Source organism: Salmo salar, chromosome ssa25 (assembly GCF_905237065.1).
Source record: "Salmo salar chromosome ssa25, Ssal_v3.1, whole genome shotgun sequence".
Lineage (NCBI taxonomy): Eukaryota > Metazoa > Chordata > Actinopteri > Salmoniformes > Salmonidae > Salmo > Salmo salar.
The window spans coordinates 15,355,968-15,377,040 of NC_059466.1; the positions used below are offsets into that span (position 1 = coordinate 15,355,968).

The following is a 21,073-nucleotide window of genomic DNA, read 5'->3' on the forward strand; positions in this document are numbered from 1 at the left end:
GTGGCTGATGGCGCGCTGACCGCGGCTGCACATGCTGCTGCTGCCGCTGCTGCTGATGCTGCCGCAGAGCTATTGAGGCCTGCGGGTGACTGATAAAGTCCTGGGTGCCTGAAGCCACAGAGAAGCTCTGGGCGTGAGTAAGGATGGGAGAGTGCACGGAAAGTATCGAGAGGGCGAATGGAGGTAGCGAAAGGTGACGATGCAGCACCAGACGCAGCTGCGGCAGCGGCAGCTGCTGTGACACCAACGTGCGGGTAATAGTGCAGAGGCATGTGGGAATGGAAAGGGTATGGTAGACTTCCGGTGGCTGCCGCGTGCGTCATCATGTAGGTGTAAAAGCTTGGATCTGCTGGATGAGGCCAAGACATCGCCAAACGTTGCCTCTTATCCTTCATCCGCCTGTTCTGGAACCATACCTACAGACAGAGAATTATCATTCATGTTTAATGGGACCCTATTCTATCCAACCCGCCTGGTAGCACAGTATTTACGCATTACAAAATACCGGGTCGACTCTCCATGCATTCTCCCAGTGTTCAGAATAGTCGTGTGTAGTATAACAAAGAAACTGCGTAAACATAGCTAATGTGCGTTTGATAGAATTACGGGTTTTAAATTTATAGGCCAATGTACAATTTTCTGTGAATGTTTATTTTTAGGGAACCCTAAACAAATCAGCTAGTTGAAGAAATGAAGTCCAACGAAGTGCCTCTGACAGTGATTTTTCAGATTCATAGATTCATTTCAGATTCATTTCAGACTATATTCGAGTAGGCCACCTGCTCAGATTGTGAATTACCAAACGGATTCGTTTATACATTTGCTGTGTGTGTGTGTGAGGGGTGTGTGTGTGTGTGTGTGTGTGTGTGTGTGTGTGTGTGTGTGTGTGTGTGTGTGTGTGTGTGTGTGTGTGTGTGTGTGTGTGTGTGTGTGTGTGTGTGTGTTTTGATACATGAACGTTGATCTGCGTGTGTATCTGAATATAGTGTGTATCTGAATATAGTGTGTATCTGAACATAGTGTGTATCTGAATATAATTGTAGCCTAATCTATAGTCCTAACTATTTGTGATACAATATTATTTTAATGAATATATTACGCACAGCTATATACATTCAAATCTGCATATAAGAGAACATACCTTTATTGTAGTTTCAGGTAGATTGAGTGATGCGGCCAGTTCACATCTTCTGGGTCTTGAGACATAATTTTCCCTGTAAAACTCCTTCTCCAGTCTTCCTATTTGTTCTCTGGTGAATGCAGTCCGGTACCTTCTAGTCTCGGCGTTTGACATGTTTGAGCTCATTCCATTGCCGTTATGATTGGAAAGGGAGGATGAACTTGTGTTGGAGCCTCCAGAATTATTGTCAGAAAACCCTTTAGGAAATAAATATGCAAAGTTATTTGATAGTTTCATATAGGTTATATAAGAAGTTGTATTGTGTATGTTGGCTATTATACATTTCTTGATGTAATATGTTTTCACGCGAGGTGATGCCTATAAGATAAATGACAAATTAACAAGCAATAATTTTGTAGCAATATCGGTGAAATATTTGAAAATGAAAGATACAATTATTAGCTAGTATTAGTTGTTGTATAAGCCTACATTATTATTATTGCTGTTGCTATTTTTATTATTGTTATTACGATGATATGTTTATTGTAATCCATTTTCGGTTTTAAGATATCATACAATATATATTTCTCTGAAATGTTTACTGAAATGGTCAGTAAATCTTAATTCAGAGTGAACGTTACCTTTGTTGTTGTTTTCCTTGTGTTGGCTCGGAGAGCGATGCGATGGGCATCCCACCTCCACATCACTGTTCATATCTGAGTCTTGAGAAACTTCTGGGTATAAGTGAATTTTCTTTCTGCTTTCTGAGGATGAAATCTCCGCGGAGGAAGTATTCTCGCTGTTGTGGTGGGTACCGAAAATACTGTCGATTTCGAACTTGCCTTTGGTTGGAATATCCCCTAGACTTCCATGAAGCGAGGCGGAACTTATTCTCGGGCTTAGGCGACCACTATGCTGAGAATTTTCGAGGGCCTCCAACACTGAATTTCCAGCGGAGTCTGACAGATTCGAGAGCCTTTTCCCAGGCACGGGACTGTGCAGACCTCTCTCCATCAGAATCATCTCCTTTCTTATCCTCTCCATCATTAAGCCTTGTAGAAAGAAACACAATTTCCAGGGCTGGTGCTCCGATGAGTTGTGGCGGAGCTAATCCGCCTTCAGCTCAGCAACTGTCTCTAAATAATATAACACCTTTTTATGAGCGAGACGGGGGAAAAAAAATTGAAGAATGCCAATGCGAGCAATGAATGACTGTTTAAAATGACCCGTGCATCCTTTCTAGCCCAAAATGTCATTCATCAAAAAAGTGGTTGCTGCTCGTCGTTAAGGTGCGCGTGACGCTGCTCGAATGATCATTTATTGTAACAGGTTTATAAGCAAATAAATACGAGAAGGCTGTCAGTTGATGATGGAGGCGGCCTGCGGTCAGACGAATATATATCCAAGTGGAGAGGAAGAGGAGAAGTGAGGAGTGGAGCGCGTGTCCCTGGGTTGATCTGAGTCTGTTTAAGATTGCTCTTGGGTTTGGCCTCTGGGGTGAAATTGACAGTCTGATTAATAAAATGAGCGCGGCAACATTTCCCTCTTCATTTAGGAATATCATTATGCTTTGATTCTCTATTGTTTCTCCCTTCTGTTCTCTTTGCCCCTCAGTCTGTTTGTCTTTCTCTTTTATTCTGACTTTCTCCATCGATAATTTCACTGAGGCATTCTCGACTGGTACATTATTACGGAAAGTTATTTTGTGAAATCCATTTAATGGCATTTAAATGCGAGATATGATAGGGATAATTCTGAACCGAATTTCACTTTTATGATCATGTGAATTTGTCCTAATCATTTTTGCCATGTTTGTTTTACACTCCTCATTGTAATAAATATACATTTTGAGATCATCATTCCACTATATTTTAAACAATGCAGATAAAACAGGAAGTTATAACATGTGCCATATGCTTGTGATGTTAGCAGTTTCTTTAAAGGGGCAATCTGCAGTTGCTACATGCATTTTTAGACGTATAAATTAATTATACTAAATCTCGAAGAATTTATTCTAAATGCCTCATAAGCTTAGTTCAACTGTCGTACCCCATCATAACCCCAAATATAAGCTTGTTTTACTCCACTGTTGGTAAACAAATCAAATTTAAACAAACACTGTGTAGCCTCAAAACATGGTTAAAACTATAATTTTGATATTATGGATGGTTAGCCCTTGCACCCATAACTCTGTCTGAATTTGAGAGTGGTTCAATTTTCCATCCCCATCCTTCTGCTTTTTACCCAAACAGTGGCAGGGAGTCGCTTTGTTATTGTTTCAACTGCGAATTGACCCTTTAAGGTAGTCTTATATTATCCTCATTGCTTCAGTAGGCCTACGGAGTTAAATTATGCCTGACGAATACTTGTTTTTTTCTTATGTATTTGTTATTTTCAATCGTGGAATAATGATGTGTAATTGTGCTAATTTAAACCCCACCTGGTGAAATACTACCTATTTTACTGCAGGTTTGGACTTGTATTATAATCAGGCTTATTTTATATTATTTGGTGTCGTGCATATTTTAGAACTATCCTATAGTCAAAGGTATATGTTGGACAGGCTGCAATTACATTGTGTTTTCTGTTATCATAGCTTGTGGTATTAGCCTAATATCGTGATGATTAGTCTCCCGATGTGCTGCCTGTAGATCGCTATTATTTGAAAAACTCGATTTAATGTTAAGAATACATCGAGGTGATGCTCTGTCTCAGATTTAGAGGGAGAATGCTCTTATAGCTAAGGTTATCGGGAATGGATCTTGTATTCGGTAAGGTAATGTACCAGAGCGGCCTGGAAACGTCGTCTACGCGTCCTTTGGCGCCCCCCAGAGTTTCCCTGGATTATCACAACGCTTGAGGCGGAAGTCCTTCCCGTGATGTACAAGGCTATACACTGTGATCCATCTAAAATCATATGGGCTAACCTTTTGGAGTCAATGTGACGGGTTAAAAGAATTGTAGTCGCTCTGTACTGTGATAATTTTAAGCAATAGGGCTCGAGGGGTGTGGTATATGGCCAATATACCACGGCTTTGGGCTGTTCATTTCATACGACGCAATGCGGAGTGCCTGGATACAGCCCTTAGCCGTGGTATATTGGCCATATACCACAACCCCCCGAGGTGCCTTATTGCTAGTATAAACTGGTTACCAACGGAATTAGATCAGTCGAAATAATTGTTTTGTCAAAGCCGTGGTATATCAGACCGAATACCATGGGTGTCAGCCAATCAGCATTCAGGGCTCGAACCACCCAGTTTATAATGAAAACTATGTCATATGGGCTTCTTAAATATTTGTAGAAGTGGAATGGGAATTAGGGAATTCATTAAAAACACAAACATTGTGGATGTTTTGAGAAAAATAACGTGGACTAGCTCAATCGTTGGAATTAGAATACCGTTTTTTGGGCTAAACAATGAACAATGGCCGAATTCATTGATGCATGAATAGGCTATTATATCACCTGATATAACTGTCATTTTGTCAGTATAAAAGCCATGTAGCCTTCGTGTTTTTCCTTTACGAACCATGAATAGACTATTATGTCACCTGAAATAGGCTAGCTGTCATTTGTTAGTAAAAGCCGTATGGAGTATTGTAACAATACTCAAATATAACAATTATTTATTCATGAAATTGCTTACAATGAAACAAATAGTATAATTATTGGTTGATTCATATTATGATGTGCTTATACAATATGTAGTATTTGAATTTGTCAGACCAGAGCCATATTTATATTTAAATATATACTCTGTGTCAGATTTATTGTAGGCCTAGATGCATCAGCCACCATGATACTTAGGTGCTATCATTGGAATAATTCAGCGTTATCTATTTTATTTTAGACCTATTTACCTAACTTCAATTAAGGACCTCTATTCCCAAAGCTCTTCATCACGCATAATTGTTACACTTGTGACTCATTGATGATGTCCTTGAAGTTAGTGTGCTTAAGGTGGACAAATTCTGCTGTCTCACTTCTCTCAAGTTTTACAGTGAGACACCCGTTTGAGTAGAAGTCAAAGACAAAAGCGTAGGTTGGAAAGCACCATTCGAGGTCGTTAAGGGAAGTCGTTTAAGGCCAGGTGATGGCAAACGCGCTAGAACTGGCTTTTGACTGGGGTGGATATTCAGTCGTCTCCACAATTTATGAATTCCTTTTCAATGCAAACTGATAGAGCCATCTAGTGATAACTTTATACCATTGCAGGCTACCACCCTTAAGAGCGGAGTCTGTGTGGTTGAAGGTTTAGCCGTCTCCTATTCATTAGCTTAACAGAACGCAACCACTGTGCCCCAAACCGGAGACTCACAGCCAAAGCTCACATTCGACATTGACCGAGTTGACCGGTTAGGAATTCAACTAGTTTCGAATATTCATAGACACGTATATTATGTTTGTGACACTGTTGTTGCCTTCAGAAACACGGGATATATGAAGGAACTGTAACCGTCTTCACTTTTGAAGTGGAGGGAGCTATGATGTGTGTTGCATGATTATTGTTTCAAACCTTTCCTTACACTCTTAGAAAAAAACGTTCCATATTGAACCAAAAAGGGTTATATCACTTGTTTCAGATATGGAACCCTTAAAAGTTCTATATAGGACCCTTGTATGTGGTTCTTTTATCAGAACCCTAGGGATCCTTCTTCACTGAACCAACATTGGTTCCAGATAGAATCATGTATGGTGCCATTCATGAATTGTGGCTTCTAATGAAGAGTAATATTTCTAGCTAAGAATAGCCTACAATATATTAAACAATTAAATTATGGACAAAATAATACCAGCATAGTTTAGAGATTGTAATTATATAGATGCGGTAAAGAGATCAATGGAACGTAGACCCCGTGGGATTGAAAAAGGACGGCGGAATAACGCACATTCAAACAAATCTGGGCCTCGTTTCACACAGCCTTTGTAGCGTTAAGATCATCGTTAGAACCATATTACGATGTATCTTAAGTAGTCGCTGTTTCTCAGAGTTTTCGTCAGTAACGTTGCTCAAAAACCTTCGCACATCTACGAGTGAACCAGACCGCTTGTTAGAGCAGCCAAAATGCATCGTTTTGTGTTTTTTTTTGCAGTTCTGCGTCACTTTGTTCATACATAATCAACGCTAAACATAGAATCACGATGTTTAGGCTAGGTAGGCTATCTGTCTGACTGTGACCGCGGATAACTTAAGAACGAAGTTGACTACAAATATTAAGTTGCGAAAGTATTTGCAATTGTTACAAACAAGTGAAAGGTTAAACGATGTTTCAAATGAAAAATTAAATGACTGCTTTAAAATATAAGTACATGCGCCTACAGGCCTATATTTAAACCATATTGAAATCATATTGCGTTGTATTTTTCCACGAGGGTACTGTCTGTGATAGGTTTAATGACGTGTGACAAGATTTGCGCAATGACGTGTGCAATCTGTGATTTAGCCTAGTGTATTATTATTGGGTAAGCATAATAAGCCGCCTCCTTATTTGCAGCTACAGGTTGTAATATCTCGCTAGGAGTTGATCCGTTTTCAGTGTTGTGGAATAATTCAAATGTTAAGGTAAGATTTGAGTGGAGAAGGCTGGGCCCAGTTTTCTTATAGTGACGGAATTTAGGCTTACAAGTGTTTTAACCAGTAGTGGTGCGTGGGTAAAATCACTTGGGAAGCCAAGTCCCCCCAAAAAACACATTACAACCTATGTGTTGTGATAATTGCGTTGTTTGCTCTATAACCTGTTAATTCATATGCCTTGCGACTGTGATTTATAGGCCTAAATGCCGAGCCAATAAGAAGACAGTGGCAGAATACATTCAACCACACCCTTGTTTTATCACAAAGCCCGATAGCAACCTCTGTCCAGTGAAGTCCACAAAGCATATTGCATGTACAGTAACAGTTACATGACCTACAGCATGGTCAAGCAAGTACATTTTTCAGACATTTTCAGACCACTAAACAACTACTGATTTAGAACCACTGAGATTTACCGCAAGTAGCAAAGAAAACAGGAGCTGCCTCCACTATTCCTGCACCATTTCAACTTCAACATTTCAACATCATGCTTAATCGAATACAGTGACATCTAAAAGAAACCCAATACAATTTAGTCCAATCAACGTAAGCTAAGCTAAATAGGATGTGGTTGTCCATGGTTCTGATTTCTGTCTACATGTGTGTGTGTGTGCGTGCGCGTTCGTGCAAGTACAAAAACATGTTGTCTAACCCTACATGCAGAGAAACGCCAATGTCATCCTCCTCTCTTTCATGTTGATGAAACTGTTTATCACTCTTACACGCTTTTATTTTTTTGTTGTCCTAGGCTACCTAGCTAAAATTCTTGCTCGCTAGCCCTACATTCATTCATGGGTAACATTAGCTAGTTAACATTAGCCTTCTACATATAGCTACATATTGAACTTCCATCCTCTCAGGCCAGGGGCACAATGAATGAATTTATGGTTGGATCAGAATCGCCGTTATAATCATTTGCCAGTACGGAGAATTAAGTAAAACCACAAGTCAAAATCACTATCTCCATCCATGGCTAATTCATGAAAGGGCTAATTTTAGCTAGCTTGCTACCTAGCCAACGGAGGAGAACGACACAATGAGATGCAACAGTTCAAGTTTTTCTGTGAATGACTTATGCTCTCAATGGGATTTGATAGGAGTGACGCCAAATCCAAGTTTGCTTCCATTGACACTTATTTTGGTGCGCCAGGACCATTCACAGCTGAGCTCGCTAAGTTTAGCTCAACGCTGATTGTACATTTTTGTATACTTTTTTTGTCAAGGGAGGCCAGATGCTCACTTGCTTCCCTTGCCTTCAATGCTGCGGGCGGCAATAATGTCATACTCGTTTGGACCAGACAGCATCAGATAGATGACCGACACATAGAGAGACAGAGGGGCGCTGTTTCTCTTGCTCCTGTGAGATTACTTTCAGCCTCTAGCAAATTGAAGGAAAACTATGAAACACAGAGAAAAAAAAATATTATTTTTTGTATGTTTGAATTGGTCCATATTTTGGGGAACCTGACTTCCCGCGGCTTCCATGAATACACGCTTACAGAAATTGGTGGTGGTAGTCAGTCGTTTTTAACTGTAATGCAGTTAATTGGCGATGATGACATCAAATGGAATATATTTTAATTTGCCACATGCACCGAATAAAATAGGTGTAGACTTTATTGTGAAATGCTTACTTACGAGCCCTTTCCCAACAATGCAGAGTTAAAAACTAAGAACTTGAGCACAAAAAAACAACAACTAAATAGAAACACAATAAAATATATTTACAAAGAGCACGTGTACCGAGTCAATGTGCTGGGGTATGAGTTGTTGAGGTGATTGAGGTAATATGTACATGTAGGTAGGGGTAAAAGTCACTAGGCAATCAAGATAGATAATAAACAGAGTAGCAGCAGGGTGTTTGAAGAGAAAGAAAGTGTGTGTGTGTGTGTGTGTGTGTGTGTGTGTGTGTGTGTGTGTGTGTGTGTGTGTGTGTGTGTGTGTGTGTGTGTGTGTGTGTGTGTGTGTGTGTGTGTGTGTGTGTGTGTGTTGGAGTGTCAGTGTAGTATGTGTGAGTGTGTGGGTAGAATGAGTCTGCATAGAGCCAGTGCAAGAGAGTCTGCGCAAAATAAATAAGGGGGTCAATGCAAATAGTCCGGGTAGTCATTTGATTAACTGTTCAGCAGGCTTATGGCTTGGTGTTAGAAGCTGTCCAGGAGCCTTTTGGTCCCAGACTTGGTGCTCCAGTACCGCTTACCATGCGGTAGCAGAGAGAACAGTCTATGACTTGGGTGGCTGGAGTCATTGACAATTTTTAGTGCCTTCCTCTGACACCGTCTGGTATCGAGATCATGGATGGCAGGGACCTCGGCCCTGGTGATGTACTGGGCCGTACACACTACCCTCTGTAGCGCCTTGCGGTTGGATACCAAGCAGTTGCCATATCAAGCAGTGATGCAGCCAGTCAAGATGGTGCAGCTGTATAACTTTTTGAGGATCTGAGGGCCCATGCCAAATCTTTTCAGCCTCCTGAGGGGGAAGAGGTGTTGTCGTGCCCTCTTCATGACTGTGTTGTTGTGTTTGGACCATGTGATGTGGACACAAGGAACTTGATGCTCTCAACCCGCTCCACTACATGCCAATCGATGTGAATGGAGGCGTGCTTGGCCCTCCGTTTCCTGTAATCCACGATCAGCTCCTTTGTCTTGCTAACGTTGAGGGAGAGGTTGTTGTCCTGGCATCACACTGCCAGGTCTCTGACCTCCTCCCAGTAGGCTGTCTAATTGTTGCCTGTGATAAGACCTACCACTGTCGTATTGTCTGCAAACTTATTGATGGTGTTGGAGTCGTACGCGGCCACATAGTCATGGGTGAGCAGGGAGTACAGGAGGGGACTAAGCATGCACCCCTGAGGGGCCCCAGTGTTAAGGGTCAGTGTGGCGGATGTGTTATTGCCTTCCCTCACCACCTAGGTGTGGCCCGTCAGGAAGCTCATGATCCAGTTGCAGAGGGAGCTGTTTAATCCCAGGGTCCTTAGTTTGGTGATGAGCTTGGAAGGCACTATGGTGTTGAACGCTGAGTTCAATAGAGATTGCGTCATCTGTGGATCTGTTGAGGCGGTATATGAATTGCATTGGGTCCAGGGTGTCTGGGATGATGGTGTTGATGTGAGCCATGACCAGCCTTTCAAAGCATTTCATGGCTAGAGATGTGAGTGCTAAGGGGCAATAGTCATTTAGATAGGTTACCTTGGCTTTCTTGGGCACAGTGACTATGGTGTAGGTATTACAGACTGGGTCAGGGAGAGGTTGAAAATGTCAGTGAAGACACTTGTCAGCTGGTCAGCGCATAATCTGAGTATGTGTCCTGGTAATCTGTCTGGCCTTGTGACCTTGTGAACGTTAACCTGTTTAAAAATCTTACCACATCGGCTACGGAGAGTGTGATCACACAGTCGTCTGGAACAGCTGGTGCTCTCATACATAGTTCAGTGTTGCTTGCCTCGCAGAGAGCATAGAAGGCATTTAGCTTGTGTCACTGGGCAGCTAGAGGCTGGGTTTCCCTTTGTAATAGGCATTATACTCAGATTTTTTTTACCTCAAAATAGTGTGAAATACACATATAAATAATAGCCTAAATGTAGACAAATTTTGCTGGGGGACAACAGCGGTGTCATGCCCATAGGGGGCACAGGGGCACTTGTCCCCTCAGATTTGTCCTGTTAACCTCTATGGGCTATGAGGTTAACCTCTACGCTTGCGTCCCACCTACTCAACAGCCAGTGGAATCCCGTGGCGCGATATTCAAATACCTTAGAAATGCTATTACTTCAATTTCTCAAACATATGACTATTTTACACCATTTTAAAGACAAGACTCTCGTTAATCTAACCACACTGTCCGATTTCAAAAAGGCTTTACAACGAAAGCAAAACATTAGATTATGTCAGCAGAGTACCCAGCCAGAAATAATCAGACACCCATTTTTCAAGCTAGCATATAATGTCACAAAAACCAAAACCACAGCTAAATGTAGCACTAACCTTTGATGATCTTCATCAGATGACACCCCTAGGACATTATGTTATACAATACATGCATGATTTGTTCAATCAAGAACCAGCTTTTTACATTAGCATGTGACTAGCATGTGACTAGCATTCCCACCGAACACTTCCGGTGAATTTACTAAATTACTCACGATAAACGTTCACAAAAAACATAACAATTATTTTAAGAATTATAGATACAGAACTCCTTTATGCAATCGCTATGTCCGATTTTAAAATAGCTTTTCGGTGAAAGCACATTTTTCAATATTCTGAGTAGATAGCCCGGCCATCACAGGCTAGCTATTTTGACACCCACCAAGTTTAGCCCTCACCAAACTCTGATTTACTATTAGAAAAATTGGATTACCTTTGCTGTTCTTCGTCAGAATGCACTCCCAGGACTTCTACTTCAATAACAAATGTTGGTTTGGTTCCAAATAATCCATAGTTATATCCAAATAGCGGCGTTTTGTTCGTGCGTTCAAGACACTATCCGAAGGGTAAAGAAGGGTGACGCGCCCGACGCGTTTCTTGACAAAAAAAATCTAAATATTCCATTACCGTACTTCGAAGCATGTCAAACGCTGTTTAAAATCAATTTTTATGCGATTTTTCTCGTAAAAAAGCGATAATATTCCGACCGGGAAACCCTGTTTTCGTTCAAAGATGAAAAAATGAAAACATGGTGTCGGCTTGTGCACGCGCCTCAGTCTCATTGTTCTCAGATCGACCACTATCCAAATGCGCTACTGTTTTTCAGCCATGGCCTGCAAAGTCACCATTCATCGTTCTGGCGCCTTCTGAGAGCCTATGGGAGCATTAGAAAATGTCACGTTATGCCAGAGATCCCCTGTTTTGGTTAGAGATGATCAAGAAGGCCAATAAATAGTCAGAGAGAGCGCTTCTTGTTTGGAATCTTCTCAGGTTTTGGCCTGCCAAATGAGTTCTGTTATACTCACAGACACCATTCAAACAGTTTTCGAAACTTTAGGGTGTTTTCTATCCAAATCAAACAATTATATGCATATTCTAGTTACTGGGCAGGAGTAGTAACCAGATTAAATCGGGTTCGTTTTTTATCCGGCCGTGCAAATACTGCCCCCTATCCCCAACAGGTTAAAATAATAATAATAAGAATCATTATCTTTTTGTAATACCACTAGCCACTTAGCAATTTTATGAAGTTGGCTTTAGCTAGCCAAGATTGGGAACCTATCTCCCAACCCTATAATTAGCTACCAAAAAGCAATTTCAGGCTATCAATCAAGTTAGTTAGACAAGCTAGCTACTCTATCTTAGCTGGCATGCCTGCTGGCAAGGTTGGTAGACTTTATAAAAGCAAGCAAAAACTAAATGTACTGAATAAGACTCACATTCCTTTCAATCTTTTACCCAGATTTCAGCAGAGATGCAGCGAAGCATATTTAGTTTTTTTTTTTTTTTTAAACCACCAGTCAGAAAGATACAGACAGCTCAAGAGGTATGCAGAGATATGCAAAAAAATATAAAAAATGTTTTTACATAGAATTAAATCGAATGAGTATGACTCTAGATTGCAGGAAGAAGCTGTTTCAGGTTTTTGAAAAATGCTAAATTCTCAATTTTACGGACCGGGGGCGTAGCCCCCCTACTGACCACCCCCCCAGTCATCTTCATGTACTTTGTACCCACTCAGGTTGTTTGGGGGTGCATGACGCCCCTGGGCAATGAGGAGATTTGGGATCTTTCCCCCACAGCATCTTTCCCACACGCGTTTAAATGGCATTTCCATTATTTTGGTCGAGTTCCATTCACATCTTTACCGCATCTATGCAAACATACTGTAGTTTGGAAATATGCACTGAAGACCAGGGAGGGATCTTTGTTTGAATGATGACCTATGTCAATCTTGGTACCCCACTCTGGCAGACTTCTTTACGGAACAGTAGGCCTACAGTAGCTTATGGGTTGTTGCCTGGCTGGTTCCTAAGAAGAAGAAAAAAGGAGCAAATGCTCAGATATGCAGATACAGTATAATTATTAGAATGTAGAAAAACAATTTACATGCAGTTGTTGTCAGCAGCAGACCCTGATAGGTGGGTTACTGTCAGACAGCAAAACATTGATAGTATTTTTAAAAGTAATGTAGGCTAATGATTAACTAGGCTATTGAATCATCAAGACTTATTATAAATAATTTATTCTAAATCATTGAGATAGCTACATACCTCCTTTCAGTCAGCCCACTGCCCACCACGTGAGTTCAACAGAGGTCAGCAACAGTATTCCAATGCCTTCATGAAACATAGTCCTCTGACTCAACACTGAAATACTGAAATAAAGTAACAATTAGATAATTGACAATGTCATGCTGTAGTCTATAGCTCTGTTTGGCATATTCAATAACAAACATGTACATTTATTTGTAATAGTTAGCTAGCTAGCTATCTTCTAAAGTGGCTAATTAAAGTAGCCTATCCCATAAGCTTTTTCCTGTCTAGCATTAGCTGATTCTGAAATAACCTTATCTACCTAGCCTTTAGTTCATTATATGATTATGGCCCAACGTGTTTCAATTAAATAATCAACTTTGCTTAACTTAATAAATGTAAAAATGACGTGCATATTGGTAGGGTATTTGCAACAACCTTGCTCTTGCGTCTTCATGCTGGAATGGCCGTTGATGCCTATATAGAACGCGATTATTTTTGTTTTAATCTAAGAGTGTATACTTTTATTAAACGCATTATTTCCTCTTGCTTCTATGTAGCATTTAGTTTGCAACAGCAGAGGTTTGTATGAACCTTGCTGTCTGCCACTTTGACCTCGGCAACAATGTTGCAGAATATGATTTCGATCTCCCCCTGCCTGTTTCCGGACGAGACAGCTAGCCTTTTTCTGACCAGGTGAAATCATGCAGCAGCAGAATCAATATGGATATACCTGCCAATGCAAAAAAAAAAAAAAAAAACAAGTGAAAAGACAGCTAGTTAGCTGACATTTCAGAGTTTGATATGACTGTGTTAGCTTTTGTTTCCTGTTGTTGGCTAAAATCCACATTGCACTCTGGGAAAGGGATAGAACCCTCAAGCTTCTTTGCCTTCAGGTTAATATATATAACCTTTTTTAGTAAAGGGTTATTTCATCTCGTCAAAATAACCGAAAGGTTCTATATATAAACCCAAATAACATTTTTTTTCTAAGAGTGTACTTTATTTGAAAAATGCAACTTTGCGTGTCCAAAGGCTTTTAGATGGAGGAAAGGTCTACCATAAGCCCAGACAGCAAGTTCAAGAGTGATGTTCAAGTGCAATAGCGTTTCCATTTTGTGCTAATTTGTCAATGGGCTTTTGAATCAGTTGAGTGTCTTTACTGACTATTTATTAACTATTTACTATTTGGTGTAACATTGAGCAGACTTAGGCCTAGTGTACTGGTTTCTACTGAAATTCTATATTGCCTAAATTCATTTCTAAGACTAAATTTAAATGATTTGATGATTATTCATTATATAGTGACATGGATGTCAAGGTTTGTATAAGGAATCAATAATTGTTTAAACGACATGATTATATTACAAAAATATTTGAATATGGGCCTATTTATAGAGGAGTGGTAGACTTATATTCTTGTTAGACTATTTCAATCAAACGTTGGCATGGTTTGTGGAGTAGGAAAAAAATACCCCCAACGAAAGAAAACTATATCCAATAGCCACTTTAAACATATTTTATTAGTGGTAAAAATGTGTAGGCCTATATGTGATCATTGTAGCCTATAACAATCATTAATTGTTTTTAACACGAAGTTAAAAAGGTGTTAAGGCCTATATTTCTAAATTATGTAATTCTTTTGAATATACCATAGTGACGTTTCTCATTATAATTACATGCAAATAGGTTGATATAAACATTTCAAGAATAACAAAGGAAGTCGATACAAAGCCTGCAACAGTTTTCAAATGTAGACTCCTCCCTGCATGTTTAACAAGTGGGCATATTTATACAGATGTACGTTGTCAGATAATAATGTATATTTTTTCTGTTCTGGTTTTGTTCTTTTGTTCAATTTAGGATTTATTTCCCCCGTGAAAATGATTGGATTGGTTCACCCGTGGGAAAATATCAGGATTTGGCAACGATAACATTAGAACTGGAATTGTAGGCCTATATATTCAGTGAAATCAAAGCTGACATTGACACAAAAACATTGGCTATTGTTATATTCAAATGTATTGCCGTTTTTTTTCTTTCATTGATCGTTTTGGAATCCTGCGTATGCTGTTATATGTTTAACATTCTCCTATATTTTACAAACATTCTTGCCCAAAACAAAACCACAATAGCCTAGTACTCAGAAGATCCATTAGCCATATATATGTGCATGTCACGTGAAAGCAACCGACCAACCACATTTAGTTGTCACAGTTCTGTAATCAGTCAGGCAACAACAAAAAAACGAAAGGGTCATTTGTATTCATCCTTGCTTTGCATTCATGCACTGCAAAGCAATACGTTCTGGATCTAAGGGGACTATGTGAGGTTTTCACCGATAAAAGTTGCATTGGCAGTTCGTCAAACTGAAATGGAGGGCTTGGGAGATAGTATCACTTCTGTCCATCGCAGTAGTTTTTATTCCTCTGCTCCCAGGACTAACCCAAGCCGGTCGGTACCAGGAGTAACGGTATACACCATTTCGGACAAACCAAACTCTTTTGACTTAGAATCTCTTAAACCATACTCACCTCTTTCTACAGTCGCCAGAAATGCGTCACTCACATTTGGCTGTCATTTGGGGAGCAGTTGTTATGGTTGCACAATCCCTGACAGCAATCTATTCCAACAGGGTGTGATGAAACCAACTTCTCGGACGTCTCTATTTGGACACTCATCAGATAAACCAATGCATTTCTCTGGGTTTTCAAGTTCCAACATACACTGCAGTGAAATGCAGTCCAGACTGAAAGACTTTGGAAATGTTTACCAAGGCTACACGTGTCTTTACCCAAGAATCCCTGGATACATTGATGTACCTGTTGAAACAAGGGCTGGTCCTGGAGATCCGAGGCATGAGGACATTCAGCAATTGAACTGGGCTAATAGTTGGAGCGATCCACTGTATTATACCAGAGAAGAGAAGCAGGGCTCGCAATTCTGGAAGTCATCCCTCACAGGTAGGTTATATCTTCTGTAACCTCTTCTTTTAACTATTATTTCACCCACTTGAATTTTAGTCTGTTTTTAAGTGACTTGTTCAGTTTAGCCCAACCGAGGATTCCAAAAGAACAATTAACAAAGTCTATGCATTAGCCTGAGAAAAGAAAAACTGCGAAACAAATATTATGACTTTCGATGTAACTTTACGTAGCCTATGTTTTATTTTTTGGGGTCAGAAAACGTCCTACACATAAAGACCACACTATTAACTGTACATTACGTTTAGTGGTAATTTGTTTTCTTCTTCTCGAAACATGAACTTTCTTCTTGTTCCATACTTGTGTAGAGGAAGCAGTAATGAACCAGCCAGATGTCTGCACTTCATACCGACGTGGGAGGAAGAAACGGGTGCCCTACACGAAACTACAGCTCAAGGAACTTGAACGAGAGTACACCATTTGCAAGTTTATTACCAAGGAGAAAAGACAACGGATAGCTTCTTCCACAATCTTGTCTGAGAGACAAGTAACAATATGGTTTCAAAATCGTCGTGTAAAAAACAAGAAGCTTATATCAAAAGATAGAGACCTTGAAACTTTCTCTTGATTTGTTTTATTTCCCCATTTATGAAATGCTGAATTGTCTCAGCCATTAGTATCACAATATTTTGGTAAATATTTATATTCGTGTGTTATAATGTGTGCTGACTGAGAATGAGCTGCTGTCTATTGTTCGGGGCTATATTCAATCATATATTCTGATGTTGAAATTGTATTTGTGCAATTTTGAAAAAATATTTTTCCTGCTCTTTACTTAAACTTTTGTTGTTGAATTTATAGGCCTGGGTTGGGTTATGTAGGTCAAATTCCAAGTATATTGTATGAATATCATATCACCTAGATGTATTTTAAAGATTGGTCTACATTTGGGGTCCGTTTCCCCAGACAAAGATTAAGCCTAGTCCTGGACAACAACAAAAAAACATTGTTAATGTAGAATCTCTATTGACAGTGCTAGACTAATAAGCATTCTCAATGGAGAATCTCTATTGACAGTGCTAGACTAATAAGCATTCTCAATGGAGAATCTCCGTTATGGATTCATTTGTTTCAAGGTCAAAGCTTAGTCGAAAAAGTGACCACACATTTAGTCCTACAATTACGTACATTTGTGTTGATAAGGTCAAATATGGTGATGGTGAATTAGGTATGATTGGGTCAATAAAATATAACTGTTCCGATAATCTTTGTTTTTTGTCTCATATTTCTAAGACGTATCAAGTCCGTTCTTATTAAACACTAAGTGTGCTTGTCATGTATATGGTCTAACAACATTCCAATTTTAGCAATGTGGCCGTGAGGGTATGCAGTCCTATAGGCCTATATACTTCCACGTAAGCCTACTTAAAGTTGTGCGATTAGGCCCCTATTTGATCATATCATTTCAAATATATAGTAAGATTTTACTTGTCGACGAGAATGTTGCGTAACGGATATAAAGCAAACGTTCAACTCAAAGGAGACATTTTCCACCACGCAGACTGTTTACAATCAGGTCTTAAGAGAAAGTCATATCGGTATGTAGGCCATCGCGAGGGAACCAATTCCATAATTCCACTAGAACTGCTGGTGTTTATCATTAGGGAGGCTTAAGGCCTATATCAATCTAATCTATCAATCAATCAAAACATTTTCATGATCATTGTTTATGACAATTTTATATACATTTTCATTCGGATCTATTGTAAATACTATGCTCTCACTCAAAGGAATGAATGATACAATTGCAACTATTCATGGACTTGTTTCGCCATCTACTGGTTTCAGCACGCAATTTCTCCACAAGAGGGATTTTCTTTAAAACAAATAACTGAATTGAAAAACATTTTTATTGCGAATGAAATTAACAAAGTTGATTGAAAATCGTTATATTCTATATGCTGAAAAATCATAATCGGTTTGGGGACATTTTTTATTAAAATATAACAAAGTACCATTTGGTGTGAGCGCAACATTTACCCACCCACGGAGGCACAGAAAACGACAAGAGTTCATACGTCCGAACTTAAGTTTTAGTGCTGTTATCTTACGGAGTGATCCACCCACATCAAAAGTTGTATGCATTATCTTTCAAGAAAAGACATCAGAGGCGATTCTTTGTTTTAATCAGCGAACAATCGCCTCTGCCAAGAAACTACATCAAACATGCACTTGGACTTGTTTTTGCTTAATCTGAGCTCTCTGGACATTGACCTTGAACTATACCAATATTCAACGCTTTCAGTAAAACGTTGGCTTTTGCAATATGCGTACAATATATTTTGGTCCTTAGTTTCTATGAGTGGCTAAAAAGAATGTCGTTTTAGGGTATTCTTACATTTACTAGACTCGTAAAAGATGGGAGGCCACGCTGTCGCCTTTCTTTCCGGAGACGGAGCGTTTACAAATGTCATTTCTCGAGTCCGAGGATCCTGACTGTCTAGCTTTGCTGGGAAACCTTAAGGATAAGTATTTGTTAGCATAGGTAAGATGACTGATCTAGATATGTGTCAAGGGCCAGTATGAAAACAATTGTTTAGAGTATGCTATGCTAATATCGATATTATAGGAATCAGGAAGCTAGTAATTTATCTTGTGAAATTGAAGAAAATATATATATTTATGTAGGCTAGTCTAATCCAGTTGCTTACATATTTATAACAAGGGTTGTAAATGAAAAGTATCAAAAGGGGAAATGTCTTTACTGTAGCCTGTATGTCAAGAGATAATAGCCTATTATTTAAACGTGTGAACAAAAAAAATCTGTTCATATCATTTTTAATTTATAAAAAATGAATCATAGCGTATAGGCGCAAAAATAATTTGTATTTTTTCATATGGCACAAAGGGTAGGATAAATAAGAGTATAGTAGGCTATCTATTATTATTTCCAATATAGTTATTTGTTCGTTATCATACTATGGTCTTCTCAGAAGCAATTCATTTAAAGGTAGGACTATGCGAGGCTACCGTTTTGTTTGAACATTGCAGAACTATTTTTTGTGTTACTTTTCTATACACTAAACTGTTACTAAACTGTAGAGGGGCATGTGTATACCTATATCCATGAGTTGTGAATAGGGGAAGAATCGTTCGTTAGTAGGATTAGTATTATTGCTTTGAAATTGTATGAAAAAAATAATACTGCATAGCCTATAATATAGTGCTAGTTATTGGACTTGTAGCAACCATACCTGTCTGTCAATCGTCAATGACTTGTGAGCACTATAGATCGTTTTAGGAATAGCCTTCACAGAAAACTATCCATATGTCTATGTTAATCTTGGTTATTTTACCGAAATGTTTTTTTTACACTGCTGCCTTATAATTGTAGCTAAATCTTAGTCACTTCACATAGACCAGCCTAGCTAGCCATATTATCTCTCAACGTGAGCATGTTTAGCGTAAATTACATTGTCTTGCATTGAACATAGAGCCAATTGTTTTTCAATTATAACAATAATCAGTATCATCATAGTTCAGCAAACTAGCAACAATACCTTATAATAATATATTGGCAATGAAAACGGTCTCTTTGATTTTGATAGAGCCATCTAACCAACACCTTTCCGTTTGACGATACTGTATATAATTTCTCTATATAACACTCCCATTTGTATTTCTCATATAGGCTATGTATTTTTTTATTTTACTCTTGCATAACATTACCTTAAGGAATATCTTGCCTTGCAGTATTAAGGCCAAGGGTGGGACTGAACAACATGTTTTGCATATCACGTGACACTGTATGAGCAAATCAACAATTACCTTCCCTTTATTCATTAGGAGTCTCTAAAAGGGTTGTAAGAAGCGTTTGAGAGAGCTCCATGGAAATGTGTGAGCGCAATCTTCTGAATTCTGGCTATGTTGGTTCTCTGTTGAATTTTCCTACCCCGGAGTCGTTATATTTTTCCAACCTGCGGGGCAATGGAGCTCATCTCTCTGGGCTGCATCAGATTTCCTACAACAGGCGAGAGGTGTGCTCGCTCCCGTGGACTTCCCCAAGTTCGTGCACATCTCCGCCTCAGAGCCGCGCCTTCAGTGGCTACTCTCCGCCGTTTCTATCCAATTCAGTGCCTGTAAATACTAATCCCAACAACCACAACAAGGGACCACTTGACGAGTCCAATAAATACTACTTTCAGGATGTAAACCACAAGCCAGAAGAACCTGCTAGACATGCGCAGGCCTTTTCTGGTGAACATGCAGTTATCAATTTCGGTAGCTCGAAATATGAATTTTCGAACTTGGACAGACGGTCACATAATTCCGGTGCACAACACGAACCGAATCCCACCAACCAGCCAAGTGCAGCCGGTTTCAAGCAGTCGGCCCATTCAATTCCCACAATTCAACCATCTTCAAGTAACGCAGGTGCCAGGGCGTCATTTTCACATGGTAAGATACTTCTAACGGTTTCTAAACTGTATGTCGAGGCTATTTATTTCACCTCCAAATCATAGTTCTTGTTTTGTTATATTTGATGTTTACACAATGACAATTGCAGACCATGCCTGCATGCTTCTGAATTCTCCAAAATATAATTTCGTTTTTTTTACCAAGTGTGGGAGATCCACAAGTTGCTAAGGACTGTTGTTTTTTCTTTCTCCAGATGCACCCTGGTGCTCTTCACAAGTGAAACCCAGGAAGAAGAGAAAACCATACACAAAGCCACAGCTTGCTGAACTTGAGAACGAATATATGATGAACGAGTTCATAAACAGGCAAAAAAGGAAGGAACTCTCTGAAAGACTGGACTTGAGTGATCAACAAGTCAAAATATGGTTTCAGAACCGCAGAATGAAAAAGAAGAGGCTGATGATGCGTGACCATGCATTTTCCATGTACTGAGAGCCTTGGGTCTTGATAATGACCTCGTGTGGCTTCGGTTCAGACAAGCGCAGCCACTTCAAACCTCTGTCCTGAGCCACTGATCTTGGCAATATAGTTATAGGCCTATCATTTTTATTTTATTTTAAGAACGATGTATTGTATATTTTGGATGGTTATACAAACAACTGAGCTTGTGAATTGTTGTTACTTTTGGCCTTGTATTATTAGTTAGTGGGTGATGAAGAAAGCATTATTTATTTTCTGAAATTCACGTATTGAACTTGTGGTTTTGAGTGTTTGTAAAGCATGCGATTTAGGTCAATAGGATACTTCTTGACCTAATGATTTTATTCAACGACTCACACACTATATCTGA

At 39.4% G+C, this 21,073-nt stretch overlaps 3 protein-coding genes across 3 annotated transcripts in view; 2 read left to right on the forward strand and 1 right to left on the reverse strand.

The window, feature by feature from the left end:
* The window catches only part of evx2a (even-skipped homeobox 2a), a 2,366-nt gene extending 199 nt beyond the window's left edge, over nt 1-2,167 (reverse strand). The window contains 3 exon segments of the mRNA NM_001139549.1: nt 1-416; nt 1,142-1,377; nt 1,762-2,167. The exon segment at nt 1-416 is cut by the window's left edge and continues 199 nt beyond it. Coding sequence (NP_001133021.1) covers nt 1-416; nt 1,142-1,377; nt 1,762-2,167 — 1,058 coding nt within the window.
* Nucleotides 2,168-15,254: 13,087 nt separating this feature from the next.
* Nucleotides 15,255-16,432, forward strand: hoxd13a (homeobox D13a). Its single transcript, NM_001139550.1, is given in 2 exon segments — nt 15,255-15,843; nt 16,173-16,432. Coding segments are annotated over 2 exon segments (849 nt in total).
* A 3,224-nt stretch (nt 16,433-19,656) lies between these two features.
* On the forward strand, nt 19,657-20,948 carry hoxd12a (homeobox D12a). The gene is made up of 2 exons (NM_001139551.1): nt 19,657-20,262; nt 20,477-20,948. Exons 1-2 carry the CDS (start codon nt 19,692-19,694, stop codon nt 20,713-20,715), a joined length of 810 nt encoding a protein of 269 aa, NP_001133023.1. The 5' UTR covers nt 19,657-19,691; the 3' UTR covers nt 20,716-20,948.
* The last annotated feature ends 125 nt before the right edge of the window (nt 20,949-21,073 follow it).

What these genes read in the sequence shown, in the direction of transcription:
- hoxd12a (NM_001139551.1), top strand. Translation starts at nt 19,692, where the DNA reads ATGGAAATGTGTGAGCGCAATCTTCTGAATTCTGGCTATGTTGGTTCT. An exon ending in CAGGGCGTCATTTTCACATG is followed by an intron (nt 20,263 to 20,476) that starts GTAAGATACTTC and finishes TTCTTTCTCCAG; the next exon opens with ATGCACCCTGGTGCTCTTCA.